This window comes from Mytilus californianus, unplaced genomic scaffold, assembly GCF_021869535.1.
Source record: "Mytilus californianus isolate M0D057914Y unplaced genomic scaffold, xbMytCali1.0.p SCAF_11, whole genome shotgun sequence".
In the NCBI taxonomy this organism is placed as follows: domain Eukaryota; kingdom Metazoa; phylum Mollusca; class Bivalvia; order Mytilida; family Mytilidae; genus Mytilus; species Mytilus californianus.
In genome coordinates, this window is record NW_026262593.1 from 70,162,861 (window position 1) to 70,179,599 (window position 16,739).

The 16,739-nt window shown below is 32.7% G+C and overlaps 1 protein-coding gene across 2 annotated transcripts in view; it reads right to left on the reverse strand.

Annotated features, from left to right (window-relative positions):
* LOC127720610 (ATP-dependent translocase ABCB1-like) overlaps positions 1–16,739 on the reverse strand; it is a 58,823-nt gene that overhangs the window by 41,215 nt on the left and 869 nt on the right. For both annotated transcript variants that reach the window (XM_052227283.1, XM_052227284.1), the window contains exons 2-4: positions 7,613–7,652; positions 1,243–1,369; positions 416–561 (exon numbers count right to left, since the gene is read on the reverse strand). In XM_052227283.1, coding sequence (XP_052083243.1) covers positions 416–561; positions 1,243–1,369; positions 7,613–7,652 — 313 coding nt within the window. The remainder of the gene's footprint in view (positions 1–415; positions 562–1,242; positions 1,370–7,612; positions 7,653–16,739) is intronic.

Genomic DNA, 16,739 nt, shown 5'->3' on the forward strand with positions numbered 1-16,739 from the left:
ATTGTTGGAGGAAGTCAGATTGTCTGGTGAGAACCACAACCATAGGCAGGGAAAATGACATTTAAGATTGTAGTCGAACACACCCATGTGCATGGTTCTACTCACAATCTCGGTGTTGACTGGCTAGTGATTACTTAGACCATTTGTCCAAAGGTGTAAGGAGGCCCCATACAGGTGGAGGAAACCAGAGTACCTGCAGAGAACCATCAACCTTGAGCAATAATTCAGTCAATCTTAGATAGGAGTCTGCTGTACCTTTCAACAAAAGGGTTAAAACTACTAAACCCAAGTATTGACTAGCAAGTGAACCCTGTAGATGAGCTACCTAGACCACACAGCCACTGAGGCCCTTAAAACAAATCATGCTTTCCCCAACTTTATTGCCTGGGACATAACACTACTCTACAACCAGTACCTGCAAATAACCAGAGAAGAGTACTGCTCCACCAATGATTAAGTAATATATAGCATATGTCGTCATCTTATCTTCAAAAGATTCTGTGGTAGCATTGGGATTGAATGTAGCATTTGGATGTGGAGGTATCAAGGATCCATTTGGTCCTGTAAAAATAAGCAAAAATAAATAACACACAAATAAGGTATAGGTGCAAAAGCAGGAGATAATTACTTCCAGACATGCCAGAGAAAACGCTCTAAGGATTTAACATAGATTTGGTATTATTGCCAATGATACAACTATCCAAATGAGTTCAAATGAAGCAGATTTAAGCAATTATAGGTCACCATATTGGCCTACTACATAAACAAAACCAATATTGCCTAGTCATTCAGCTATAAAAGGCCCAATATGACAAAATGTAAAACAATTCATACAAAAATGGCCTGATTTATGACAAAACAATAAACATCAAACAAAAATTCATATGTCATATTCACGATTGTGAACATTGGGATGTATCAGGCAATTGATTTTATTTTATTGGTAACTCTAAATTGGCTTTTGACATGAGTTCAGTTAAATTTTCACTTTACAACGGAAATAAAATGACTTCGGGTTGGCGCTCAAAAGTAGGGGTCAGTCAGGTAACCATAAACATATTTTTTATTTGGCCTAACGCACCTTTATAGCATGGGGCATAATCAATGAAAACTATGTAAACACTACTTGACAGAGAAATCACTTTTTTCAAGCAGTTGATAGCTGATCACTTGAATTATATGTATATAAAGTGTATATGATATAGCTTTTTCAATATCTATATGTATATATCCTTAAAGTACCTGCTACAAAAGTGTCTGTCATCTGTCCCATAACAATGGACAATACCGGCCATCCTGCTCCATGGGCCAATGAAAACAGGGAACCAAACAGGATACAGATTGTGTCCACACTTGTGGCATAGCGGAACTGTGAAATAACAAAAACATATATAAATACATGTCCATAATATATAAATACATCAATATTTACAGTGGACTCATCTGAGAGGGTCTAGATAGGGGGTCCTTCATTTCTGTATTCATTATTTTTTTAGCCATTTTTCTATATTCTTTATACATTTTGCCCATTATTCTCTATTCTTTATATTTTAATACCCAATTATTCTCTATTCTTTATTTTTTTGGCCTATTTTTCTCTATTCTTTATTTTTTTAGCCATTTATTCTACAATTTTTGCCCATTATTTACTATTCTGTAAACCCCATTCATACCTCATCTGAAATGCATCATAAAAACTGTCAAAAGAAAATTATACAATTAGCAGAAATAATTGTAATATTGAAGAACAAAGATATATTCTTCACTATTTTTTCATTAGGAATTATAAGTATACTGTTGAATAATAGCAATTGAGACACTTATGCATAACCCCTGATGTTGACTATACCTGAATGCATAGAAATTTGCAGTGAGGTGTATCTTTCAAATAAAGAAAATCAATAAAAGTACTGTCCTTTAAGATTTGCTTTAGGTTTTGTTAATAATAAGAAAAATACACTTTTCATAATATTAAGATAGTTTATAATTAATAGAAATTATTGTAATATGAGAATGTTAAAGAAACTTTTTCCAAAGAGCAGATAATAAACTGTTGACACAAAGATATGTCTGGCCTGTGTAACATGCAAACTATTCAAAAGTTTCAAAGTCAATGGACTAAGGCTTAGGGGACAGGGCTAAAAAAACTTCATGGAAATGAGTTGTTCGAATGATATTACAACTGCCGACTAAATGTCCTTGACTAACTATTAGTGGCTCCTCTTAATCTGACCTTATCACAAACTTTATCAACTCGTGATGCTGCAAACAGCAAGCTTAAAGTCTCTCCTCCTTGATTTTACGTAGGTAAAACAAGAATTGTTTTGCGTTCCGAATTATCATGTGAATAACAAGATTATGTAATTAACACAGATTTCTGCCATTGATGGCCGCTTAATTTATTCAACAACCTGCATGTGCCGGTTGTTCAAAAGTGTTGTTAGTCCTGGATTGATTGATTGATTATTAGTGTTTAACACCACTTTCAGCACTTTCGGCTACATAGACCGTTTATTATCATTAGAAGAAGCAGGAGTGCTGGTGGAGGACCACCAACCTTCAGCAGAAAACTGACAATCCTTGTCAATTCAAAGATTGGAGTGGAATTAAGGCACCTGCCAAGTGCAGGGTTTGAAATCACAACATCAGTGTTGACAGGCTTGTGGTACAGTTGATAAACTGCTTACACTACTCGGCCACCAAGGCCCCTCACTTGGCCTAGACATTCAATCACTGTCAACATCAGCCTATATATTAAGTGGTAGGGATGAATCTCCGTCATAGATAACTTTTTTATACTGCAGCTAGTGCACATCCTGTTATCTATATCTACCAAATATATAGTTACAAAGAGATATTTGTGAAATGTCAATTTCATGTCACATTACTTTTGTTCACAATCTGGGATTGGTTTAGGGAATAAAATATAAGTTTTATTTTTATGTTAACATTTTGATAAACATAAATGTAGCAATTTTTAGCTGAAGTATATTTAAAACAGGTAAATGCCAGAAAAATACCAACTTTTTTGTATTTGGCACGAAACTGCTGAAGGGCTCTGTAAGCCTTGCCTTACCCCAGTAAAAATTTAACTGTCGAGAGTGGAGAAATATCGTATTGCACAAGATTTGGAGGTAGAATCAGTTTGTCTAATGATTTGTAGACGATATGCAGACAAAATTATTTTTTTCTTTTCCAATGATCTTCAAAAAGATGTGTTCTTTCTATGTAACGTCGTCAGGCATGGTCCCCTTTTTTCGTGATGTCACAATGGGAAATTCAGAGGAAAGCAATAAAATTTGAAGTCATAATTGAATTTTTGACCAATGAAGAAATGAGATCAAATGAATCACACGTTGATTAAATAAAAATAATCAACAGGTCAGGAAAAGGATAAATTGGGTAAAAATTAGAGAAATATATATATATTATATTATATTAATAATATGTGATAAAGGGTGTTTAACTGAGATGTAATATGTATAACCTTATATTATTTACTCAACTTATGATGCTTATTGATATCTACTAATAAATTTCAAACAAGATTTATTATAAATTAATTATTAGTCATTTGATTATCTATCTATCTATGTAGCTTATCTATTTGTATTATAAAGTTAGGTCATAACTCACTCAGTTTTCAATCATTTTGTCAAAATATTTCATAAGATATTTTCTACCAATATCTACAATACCCTGTATTCATTATTACATCGGATGTGACCTTGAGAGGTCATACCAGTGTTATGTTGCTGCAGAAATTTCCTTGCCGTTTGACTGATAACCGAACATATTTCGTGTAATTACGCAGATATTATCAATGCAAAATAACATTCCTTATCGCTTGTTATATATTAATTTCATCAATAAATATTCATGAAAATATTTTTTAAGAACATAGATAAATGTATGAAAATGTTTTGTCGTGAGAAATATATATATCAATAACAAATCATGGATACGGAAAATTTGTGTTAACACATGCAGAAGAATATCTCGAGACATTTGCAACAAAAGCAGGAAAATATGAATGCCTACTCAAATCCTATCTATTAGAAAAACAAATTATTATAGAAGACTGTCCACCATGCACTTGCACTGCACTATCATTAGAATAGTAGAAAAGAATGATATATATACAAATGAATGAAAATTTGCCTGTAGAGTTATTAAGATAATCGGCTATATATCTAACTGGTAAACAAATATTAATTTAATATATAACAACAAACCAGAGTAGACTTATAACAAATGATTATATCACTACAATATAATAGTTATTACAGTGAGGTTGAATTCCCTGTCATTTATTCATCATCCACACAGGAACTTGTCTCAGAAAGAAATATATCTATGTACCTTAATCTAACTTTCGTCATAGAGATGTGATTTTTTTTCTGAGACAAGTGCTTGTGACCATCCACCAGAACTTGCGGTCATCCTATGTTCAGTTCTTCAGTACTTTGATTATTCATGGAATACTAATTTTCGTGGATTTCATGAGTACAGGTGAACCACAAATTTTAAACTATATAAAGGCTTGTTGTAGAAAGACTTGGGCAATATTACGAAATAAAATATTCATGAAAATGAAATTTCCCTCAATCCACGAAAAACAAATAAATTCATAATAATTAACCCAAAAGATGATAAACAACTTTACAATACATCATACTTAGGCCAGCCTTAACAAATTCTTTGTTTGCATGTTGCCTATAAATACTTTGAATGGTTAGGTAGGTAGATATGGATTTTTTTATTTTTCTGTAAACAACATAAGTTACATGTTTTATACAAGAAAAAGACGTTAGATTACAGATAAAATTCTTTTAAAAATAAATTTGAAATGATTTGTGTAATAAAATTTTTCGGGTAGGCTTAACTTTTTAGGTGGTTTACAGTATGCAAAATCATACATTTCAAATATTATTTTTGGTCTTATCACATGCCTTGATGAACCATAAATTTTTTTATCAGTAAACCATTTAAGTTAAGAATACTAATTCAAGACAAAGTACAGATTAAATCAGCTTATTGTTTTTGTTTTGTTTTATTTGTTTGAATCAATATCTTCCTCCTAACTTACTTTATAGGTTATAAAAAATTGACCTTTTTTAATCAAATACCAGACTGAAAAGTACTAAGATTTATTAGGTGACCATGAGATTCCCTTATTTTTGTCTAGGTTGTTGAATATTCACATGTTAGTAGAAGAAGAAATGAGTAATTTATGAATGTAAACAACTAAACCCTACCCTGCATATTTTTAAAGTACAGGTGCTAACTTCAATACCATATCATTCAAGGTTTATCAGTGACACAATTTTATATCATATATAGGTGGCTTTAATCTCACCTTGTAAAATGAATCAATTGATACAATGTATTACTCTAGATTTTGACCTTCCTTACAACATTTCCTATTTTTAGCCATGATTTCATCATATATCAAAGGCTAGGCACATAAATTTATGTATCAATGACTAAAGGATGACCTTGTTTTATCATTTTTGCACTTGTCTAAAATTGGTCCTGGTTAAGTAAAATAGTTATTTTAAGATGTGACTCCGGGTCTCTAACAAGGACTACATGATGTCATCCTTTCAAAGTAAATAACAATGATGATTCAAGCCTAAGAACTATTACAGTTCCTTTAGTTCACTTAATTTCATTTTGTGTTAGGGATTTTTGCTATTTTGACAGACTAAACGTTTTTCACTTATTCAAACTTCTAGTTTTTTTTTTCAATAAATCGTTCTTTCATAAAGCTTATGTAATTTATAGACTTCAAAAATCAGTTTTGAAATGACATTTCCAAGTAATTAACAATAATGACCTTCAAAGAGAAAAACATTTCTAATACAAAATTACTAGGTTTTTTTCAAATTCAAAAGATTTTACAGAAAAGGGGGGTGTATTTTTTATTAAATGTCAAATATATCAATGGGTTGCAATTTCACCGAGGTATGAGCTGTTTTATCCTTTTAAAACAAATTAAGATGTCAAAAATTCTATTTGTATCTAGACAATAAATGAATGGGTTATGATTTTGCCATAAAATATATCTATGGGTTGTGATTTTCACAAGACTTATATGATGGGGAATAATTTTGAAATCCCAGCCGCACATCTGTATGCAAAATTCCATGTTGAGTGTTGAGACCCCTCCCCTTATGATTTTACACAATGCTCTAACATTGCTGATGCAACAGAGGTTGTACCCTCAAACATAAAAACTGGTTCTAATTTCTATAATCTACGTATACTATATGGGAGTGAATCAGTAGTTTAAAGTATTGTTATTAAAAAAAAGTCAGTACACCAAAATAAGGTTTAATTTTAGGACAGAAACACACTTCTGAATAAATATAAATGTATGTAAATTAATCTATTACGTATGTTATCTCAAATTCATTGATTTTGGTGATTCATGTATATATATGTGCATTGATCTGTAGTTTAAGGTTCTACAACTTGTTTAAAAATACTATTGAAAAACGTTGTCCAGATTTGAAAGAAGAAGACTTTAAATTGCACTGTTCTTCTGGCTTCTGATCTCACAGGTTAGAATGAATGTTTTGATAAATCTTATGATTTACTGACAGATGTTCTAGAGGCAGGTGAAATTGAGCATATATGTCAAATAATAATAGGCAATTAATAGGAACTCAAACTTTTGTGAGAGAAGGGGTGAAAACTATAAATATGCTCCAAACTGAAACAAAATTGTGCACTTTCAATAACATTTTTTAAGAAAGAGATGCTCCAAGGGACCTTTTCAGTCTTACATGTCTAGGAAAATAAAGAATAAAAAAATCAGATTTTTAGGCCAAAAATAAAATTTAAATTGTTTGATATTGCCTACCTACCTACCTAAATAGCAGCCTACCTGAAAAATCTTATGGCACAATTTTGTTCATCTTTTTTTTTCAAGATATTTTCCTGATCTAACGTAGTTTTCTTCTCTAAAATGTGTAACTTATGTTGGTGGCAAACAAAATATAATCCCTACCTACCTACCTAACACTACAAGGAATTGTAAGCAACTTCAAACAAAGAATTTGTTAACTGTAGCCTTAATGCTGTTTAAACATGGATGTGATTTCTTCAAAAAGGAGACAAACTGTTGATTCATTTATTATTCCTGGGAACCTGGGAATTTTGGTGGATTAAGAAAAAGTTGTGTATTCATGGATATTTGATTTTGTGGTTTCGCCAAAGTCTGCATACAATCCTATAGATAATGGTTACTATGTTGAACATTTAACTACAACGTTAACCTCTACAAATGAAATGCATGAAAAATAGTATCCTCAGAATAACATTGAATCTAAAGTAAGTTAAAACATAAATTGTAGTCCAGGGTAAAATAAGAGGAACGGTAGAGTAACAAGAAACACAAAAACAATCTTTATGCCAAAGACTGAATATCAGATTCAGGTCCAGGATTTTGAAAAAAAAGGGAGATCTGTGGCCCCAAACTAGGCAACGTTTGGAGTTGAACATGCAAAAATTCTATGCATTAATCATAAATGAAGCTCCATAAGGGGGGCACAGGCACCCTGTCCCTCCCCCCCCCCCCCTAAATCTGCCTCTGAATATGACTTACCAATTGTCCAAGAGTGGCTGGGGGTGGTCCTTCTGGTTTTCTAAAAAATAAAAAAATATATGACAGATCAACAAAATTTAAAATCTTTGATAGCAAAATTATTCTACCTGTCTTTAAACAAATGTGACTATGTTAAAAGAAGACGATTTTCATCGTGACATATTGCAACTTGTTGTTAAAATGATTGATCAAACCTCCCCTTTACAATGATTTTTTTTTCTAAATAAATTCACAATCATCCCCACATTCATGAACCTTGCATCTGAATCCTTATCCTGAGCCGCACTGACAGCTGAAAAAATAAATACTTGTATTTTACAAATTGTTTTCATGACACCCTTTATGGAATTCATGCAAGTACAAAAGTTTAAAACCTTAATGACAAATGCTTCCCCTAACTGTATGCCTCGGTTGGCCTATTCTATTTTCAGGCACATGCTGGCTTCCAAAGACCTATCCATTCCCCCCCCTCCTTATCCCCCATATGTTCATGGGAAAGAAAACAGGTAAAACAAATAGTTAAAATGTACAGTCTTACCTCATGACAACCTTTAACCTTTTAGAATTCCAATATTTCTGACAGTAAAGACAACACTACTGTTTCAGACAACATTTCCTTACTGTTTGCTTGATTAATGTTAATATCTAGAACGTTCAGACTTCTGTACAATATTCCAATAATACAGCATCTCAATGTATGACTGTGTATCACTTGTCTGAAACTTGTTTCCATAGAAACAAAAATATGGCTAACTTTGACTAATCATTTTGGATTATATTGAATTTAATTAAATTTTAGGCTAAAAAAAATAAGGAAAGGGGGGTGTAACTGTCTGAAATGGTAAAAATGTTAGGAGTTTTTATTGTTATGTTTTATTTTCAATCAAGAAGGGGTATTTGCATTCTGTACACTTCAATCTTTCTGTGGTAAGGATGAACAGATGAAACTTCCAATACCCCAACCTATTAATATATACATGATATACATGTACCCTATCATATATTGTTTTACAAAAAAAATACACCAATAGCTTTCATGATTATGCTATTTCATAGATTTAACCTTTGAAAAACATGAAAATAAGTTTCTATACTTATCATATATATTACATCTTAATTTCTTAACCTTATCATATATATATTCAAGCTTGAAATCGTGACCCATTCCAGCAGCTTATCCCTACCACTCATATAAATACTGTTAGATATCTGAGAGACAAAATGAACAAAGTCATTTGCTTTTATAATACTTTCAATTTGTGAATTCCAAGGGCCAAGAAAGAAGTCTTCTTGCATCTTTTCCTTTCAGTTTCAATTTAGGACTACTACGTTTCTTTTTACTAATTCCAATCATTACAGAGTCTAAAAAATATATAACTTTACCCATCATTCTTAACATCTTCGTGTTTTGCTTCTGTCCCTTTGTCCGTGCTTTCAAATGATTTTTCATCTTTTTTCAAACCATTTTGAAATGATTCACTCCCTCTTCTTTTAGCACCATTAGATTCAGATTTGTTTTTTTCAACATTTTTCTGATCAACTCCATTTTCAAAATTCGTTTTCTTCACATTTTTCAACGTCACATTATTTTCCATCATGTATGACTTTCAGAATCGTAACTTTTTTGTTTCACAAGTCACATGTGCTATGAATACTGACCACAACTTCATATGACAAAACTGGGCTATGTCCTTTTTGTTTATATTATGATAATGGCGGTCAACCTTACGAAATACCACTTTAAATTTTCCGAGATAAGACACTCAACAGCTAAGGTATTCATAAATGTATCAACTTTTATTTATCACCTTTTTCAATACTCTTTATCAACAATTGGCTCAGGGAAGGAAATGAATATGAAACATTGTATGTAAAAAATCTCTATTGAAAATATAATATTAGTAATCAAAGTCCACTAAAAGATATTCTACTCCTTGAGAATTGCAATAATATATACATAACAGTGGATTTAAGATTTGCCACAATATAATACACACGTAGTGTAAAAATGTTATGTAGTGGCATGCCACCTGTCACAATAATAATGATCAGATGGTAGAGACTTAGAAAAAAGTAAATTTGGTAAAAATAATCTCTGAGGGCCAGAACTCCTATATATAAAGAAGTCATTTGAAGTTTTCAGTCAGATGATGAGATGTATAAACATTTTTGTAGATCTCTGATATTGATGTCATATTATTTTTCAGTAAACAATTTCCGTCTATCTACAACAGTTTTCAAAAAATGGAAGCAATGCTTTAAATTGGTCAAAAATTTTAATTTAAGGGCAATTACTCCTATAAATAACTGTTGTCAACTATAATCATTTTCAAAAGATCCTGTAATGAATGCCTCATAAATACACAAAGGATGGTTGGAAAACCTTGAACACAAACTATAGGTGGGAGGCACAAGTTCTTTGAAAAAGTTTAAAGACAAAAAAATTCCTGAACTGGATATCAAGATGAAATCCAGATGGCACTTGGACTCTGTCAATCCCTCTTAATATAGTGACTTATTTGTAGTTTCAGGTACAAATGTAAATGAGGTTACTATTGAACAATTAGGCGCCGCTTAGACTGGGCTTTGACTAATGCAGGGGTGTGGGGGCAGAGAACCCCATAAGCTACCAATGCTTAGCAAATTAAAGAACCTTGTGAGCACCCACACCCCATACTGTCACTGGTCAAACAAATATCACCAGATTCCTAAGTTCAAGGACTCATAACTCCAACAAAGTCAACTGATACAAATTTCTTGATGATATTATATGTCCTCATTAACTACAAAGTTTCATGAAATTCTGTTGTGTGGTTTCAGAGGAGTTGAGCTGACAAACTGCCACCAAATGGAAATCTTTCAACTACAATGTATAATATTTTGACTACATGTACATGTATTCAAATTTTGCTAAATTTCCTCTACTTTTGGTTTTTGACCCTATGAATCATTCCATGTTCTAAAACAAAATCAAGAGAAATAAGCCCTACTACCAGTACTATATTAAAAAATAAGGAGATGAGGTATGATTGCCATAAGACAACTATCCACCAAAGTTCAAATAAAGTGAATGTGAGCAATTATAGGCAAATATGCGGCCTTCAACAATGAGAAAAACCCATACCGTATAGTCGCCTATAAAAATATGAAACAATTCATTTGAGAAAACTAATGGCCTAATTTATAACAAAACAATTAATGAAAAACAAATATGAGAAACATGAACCAACGGCAACCACTGCATGAACTACAGGCTCCTGACTTGGGACAGGCACATATAGAATGTGGCAGGGTTAAACATGTTTGTGAGAACTCAAACCTCCCCCGAACCTGGGACAGTGGTGTAACAGCACAACATAAGAACAAACTATAAAAATCAGTTGAAAAGGCTTAACTCATTAGATCAATACAAAGAAGAAACATATCAAACATAAACACAGACTGGATGTGGCAGGGTATATTGTATCCATCCCTCATCCCTAACAACAAAAAGGACACTAAGTATACAGATCTGAGATAACTCGCAGTTACTGACAGCTAGTTCAAAGGCCAATACCTGTAACAACTAATAAAAAAATCATGTATCTAAGACTAAAATATCAATCAGTACACATCCAACATCCAATGGATTTAGTGTAAAGACGTCATTAACAGTCAGAGAAAAACGTGACCTTGTGCAATGCCAAAATAAAGGTATTGACAGACTGCAGTACCGTTCAAGTGCATATGTGTATAACAAAACTATTTAGTATGATTTTAATTTACTGATAACAAAATCAATATTTATACCAATAAAAACAATATTCAAAGATCTAATTACAGTGTTTAATTGGTAACCTTTTAGAATTAGTTTATTTAAAAGATTGATAAGTTTACCCGGATCGTATACAAGTTTCCTGTAGTTCAAAGCCAATACCTGTTACAACTAATCTTTGTATCTATGGAAGAATTTAGTAAGGGTTTTAAGAAATTTGTGGTAACGAAATCCATGACTTAATACATGTAATTTACCAGTAATACATAGATCATGCTAATTGAAATCCACAACGTCACTACAGACACAGACATAAGGAACGAGTTAAGTTATGTAAACACTGTAAGATAGTGCCCGAGGAACATCACTGTCCAAAGAAAGGAAAATTATCAATAGGGAAAGAAAAATCATCCCTTTTGTCGTAAATTTTTGTGTAGAGTTTCTGGTGTAAAGTACTAAAACTGAAATATCTAAATCTAGGAATTAGGAAAGGACACTTATTGCTGTTAATATTTGATTCATTTAAAGTAAGTTGCTGTTGGTAAATTTCGGCAGTATATTTAGAGAATTCTTGATTATCTAATGAAAAAATATCATCAAGATAACAGTAAGTGTTGTTGAATTTATCAACTAAAAGGTTTAGATGGGTCTTTACTGAGTTTGGCCATAAACTGTGATTCATAACAGTACAGGAACAAGTCTGCTATTAAAGGGGCACAATTGGTGCCAATAGGAATACCTACACTCTGTCGATAAACTTTATTGCCAAACATACATAAATGTTGTCAAGGAGAAAATTTATGGCTGTATTCATCTCATCACACCTCCAGTAAGTATATCTAGCATAAATACCTTTCTCGTTTGAGAAAAAAGGCTTTATATGAGTTGCAGCAAATAAATTTGTAATTAGATTTATTGAACGACCATTTAATTAAATAGGAAAGCTTTTGTTTGATAAGATTGTGTGGAAGTGTAGTGTAAAGAGTGGAAAAGTCAAAACTGTTAACCGAATCAAAAGGACCATCAAAAGCACGTTATTTATCTTAAACATCCAAAGAATTTTTTACACTATTTTAATATGTATTATTATAGTATACATTGTAATACACTGGTTTGCTGTGGTTTTTTTATCCTTGTGGATACAACTATATACATGTATATGCATTAAAGGCCAGTCAGTTCTACGATTAATCTTCTTTCATAGTTGTTCAGTTCTACAACTTTGCATTTAAAATTGCTAAATAAAAAATCTTGAAATTTTCTAAGCATTCAGAACCAGAACCAAAAATGACATCATAATTAACTCAGGTCTATTAATTTACTTAAATGGTCAGGAGATCAGAGAAGGCTAATGCCAATGACCAATAATCATCATTGCTCAAAATATTTGCTTTTTACTTTCCCCAACACATTTTGGCTAGGGATTAATCAAATATTTCAGACTGATATTGTTTTACGATGAGAAACAACTACCAAGCTTGAAAAAGATATAATTATATCCAATGCTGTAGTGGAAAAACAAATCCTAGAATCACAATATTTCTGAAGCTCATTCCAATGAGTATGACTGGCTTTAGTTTGCTGATTCAGGTTGAAACTTAAACAAAAAAAATTATAAAGCTTGAAGACTTTTTTTCATTATTTTTTTATCAAGACAGTGCATCAGTGGCCTCAATGTTAACTACGACCTTTGTGCATGTTGGTTTTAATATATATATACAAAATAGATTTGCACATGTATACATTTTTAACATTGAAGAGATTGCCCTTGACTCAGTGAGTGTATAGACTAGAACACAGTGAAACCTGCAACTTCACAACTGGACATCACAAAGGTTTCCGTAAATGTTGTCGTTGGAAAGGAAACTTTAAAGATTGTCAAGGAAACAGATTAATATAAGCTACATGTATGTACAGCTTGTTTCTGAACCCTATTATAACTATGTATTTTGTATGATGATATATTTGTAATGATGAAGAATAAATATGTTTAAACTAAAATGTTGACGTTACAATCATATTGTCTGACGCCACGAATCGAAAAGTGATTGTTATATGACGTCAATAGTTCAAATGTTGCATATTCTCTGTTCAAGTGTCCCAGATTTCCAAATAGCGATAAGGTCTATTAAAAAGACCAGCATTGCCAGGAAGACAAATCAATGAATCCTTTGCAGAGCAGTCCAAGATACTTTAAACACACGGGTGACAAAAGTAGACAAACGCTTCATGAAATAGCTACATGATTTAGTTCACCAGAATGCATGACCACAAAAACTATTACTTACAATATGTATATCATATTCCTTACAAAAAAACAATTGTACCTAAGTCCTAACTCCACTGTTCCTAACTCTAAACATAGATGTATAAACCCATCTATGCTCGAAGTCTTGATAACAACATATTTTTCTCACCGTATCCTTCGGCCTTTCTGATTTAATATAAACGTCTTTTATAAAGTATTCCTATTCTTTGTCTTTTCTGTCATCACTTCAATCAGGTACTTGCTATACTATATTTAGTATAGACTGTCCCTGCTTCAATCAAAAATAGTGTGACATGTGAAAAAATTGCAACCGGAAACCTTTAAACTAAATCGCGGAACGAGTTTGCCCTTACTATTCCGTACGCACATTCAGTTCAACTCGAATTTGATATGATATGATATTCAAAATTAAGACGATAACTGATATTGTCCATCATATTTATATAAAAAAAAAATAGCCGCGTTATTGTTGGGTAGTTAAATTGTGCCGAATAAATTTGGACGTGGAATATGCCTCAATCTCTTATGAGGGTGGTAAAGGGTTATTTTCGTGCAACGTGATTTGCCACTTTTATTTCACGTGCAGCCGGGAAAAAGGTTCGTTATTCACCGTGTTTCGTGAAATCGGTAAAAAGATCAACGTGCAAGAAATTTTTAATTGTTCGTTCATCGTGAAATGGCAATTTTATTTCGCGTTCTTCCGTGCATATACCCCCCCCCCTCCTTTACACCCTCTCTTATTGCAATCCTGAAACAAAAATGATTCAGTAAATTCCTAGACAAGACACCTGGGAAACTAGAGGAAGTCCGGGGTAAAATAATCAAAAGTCGGCAAAAACTTGATGGTATAAGCAGGAAGACCAAAAAGATATACAATTCTTTCAACCAAGGGATACCCCCGCACTGATGTATTATGTATAAAATAAGCAATCCTACTTTCGGAAGGCACACTATATATTGTCTCCTGTTAAGAGTGAAGAGTCGACGTTCTACGCTCATAGCACGAATAATAATAATATCATCCTAACATCATCTTTCTTAAAGAGTAATCCCACTTGGGACTGTTGCTAGGGCTGAATTTTCCGCTCAGTACCATACTCTATATGTTTTTCTAGAAATTCGTTCCCCTCAGGTTGTGTCCCATCTACCATAGGCAGGCTGATTCATTTTATTTTCGTGTTCATTCTATTTCCCCCACTTCATGCTCATCTGCTCGATCAGTACAGCCTTGTGTTGTGTACTGCTAAGGAATAAACAATTAATCAACCAATTCAAAAATAAGCAAGTCATGGTCTACTGTAAAGGTCATGCTGAAAATCGTAAAATGTCTAGCTAAGCTATAGTCAAAGTATGAATGATTGATTGATTGTTGCTCATACATTCAGGTATGAATAAACTTAGCAGAGAGAGATTACTATAAAAGATCATCTTCTCTCACTTCCATTCTTGTAAATTAAAATAAGGAAAAAACTAAGAGGTTCCCGACTAAAAATGTGCAACAGGCCGTCTTAGACAACTTAGAAAATTAAATGCACCCTAATTTTTGGTCTACTTAAGATTTGCTGGTCCGTTTATTGATATTTTCCAACAGTATTTTCATTCTGTGCGACAGTTGGTGAACAAACAGCTGAACTGGTAGTTATTGCATTTGCATGTGGCTAGGGACAAGCCGCTTTTCCCTTTTTCTTATTCTAAATTTTGATACAAAAAGTAGGTTACTGCATGCTCTCTACAAGCACAAACTGAATGCGAAAGTGGAGTATGGCCTTGCTGGTAGAGCGACGGTAAAATAGTGATTTTGGAGACAAATGTTTACTGAGGATGACTAAAATCTTAAGATTCAATAAAGTAACTTTAGTTGCAAAAATATACCAGGACTCTCACTCATGTACAATTAATCAGGTAAAGTTTGAAAGGATCGGCAAAGATTACAATTGCACAAATGGAAAGATAACATAAGTCTGCAAAACCGAAGTATAAGAATTACATTGAAACCTGATAAAGTCAGCCCTTTCTTTTAGGCCAGCAGTTTGTTTTTAATTTATTAGTTACCCGTAAAGAGCTTATTTGATCGTCAAGCGACCTGCTTCCAGCGCCTATGAATACAAAGGTAATGAATGCCACTGGCGTAGCTAGGTCATATTTAAGTGTACGCCCGAACCTCGGCGAGGGGCCTGCAGGCCCCCAGCAGATCCAGGACAAAGGACACTTCTGGTAGGGCTTTTAAGGGGGGCGAAGCCCCCGGAAGCTCAAGCGTTATCGAGAAAGATAGTGTTTCTTTCATTAAAAACTCATCAATAGCAACAAACTGTAAAGTCTAATTGGTTTATATTTATGTTTAATTCGTTGGTTATTTTGTTGATTTGAAATCTAATGGTCATTGGTTTAAGAGGATAATGTCCAAACCAGTTACTTTATTATATGTTTAATAAAAGGAGATGTTGGATAAAACAAGCAATCGACAAAAAGTCCATAACTTTAGAGATAGTAATAAAGCAAAAAGTCTCCATTTCAATGTTGTCGTTTTATTAATTGTTTTTGCACTTCATCTAATTATCTCCCATTTTTATTCGCAAGTGTCGTTAATGGATATACGAAATAATTTATTTTCATGTGTAACATAAAAATTCGTAATGGCCGGTTGCGTGGAACCCTGTGCCTCGCCTGGGATAGCTTCTATCAGCGTAAAAGTGTAATGTTGACTGTAAAATGTGAATCCCTTTATCAGTCAAATACGGAATTTAAGAATATTTCAAACTTTTTCTTCAGATGCCTTTTCTTATAAGCTTATGTTCAATTTTCATAACAAACAATCTGTGAAGGTTTACAAATTTATCATGTCACAAAAATCTAGTCCCAGACAGCCTGTTGATTGCAAAAAATAAATCCGTCTATCAGTAAAATACCGAAAAAAGAAAGAAAAAATATAATTTTTAAATTTTGCTTCAGACATTATCTCTTAATCATAAAAAAAACGTTCTGCCAAATTTTCATAAAATTCGATGAAGATTTGACAAAGTAATTGATGTGTAACAAACTTTAATCTAAGACTGTATCTAGTTATCAACTGCATAAAAAACATCCTTTAATCAGGAAAATACGGG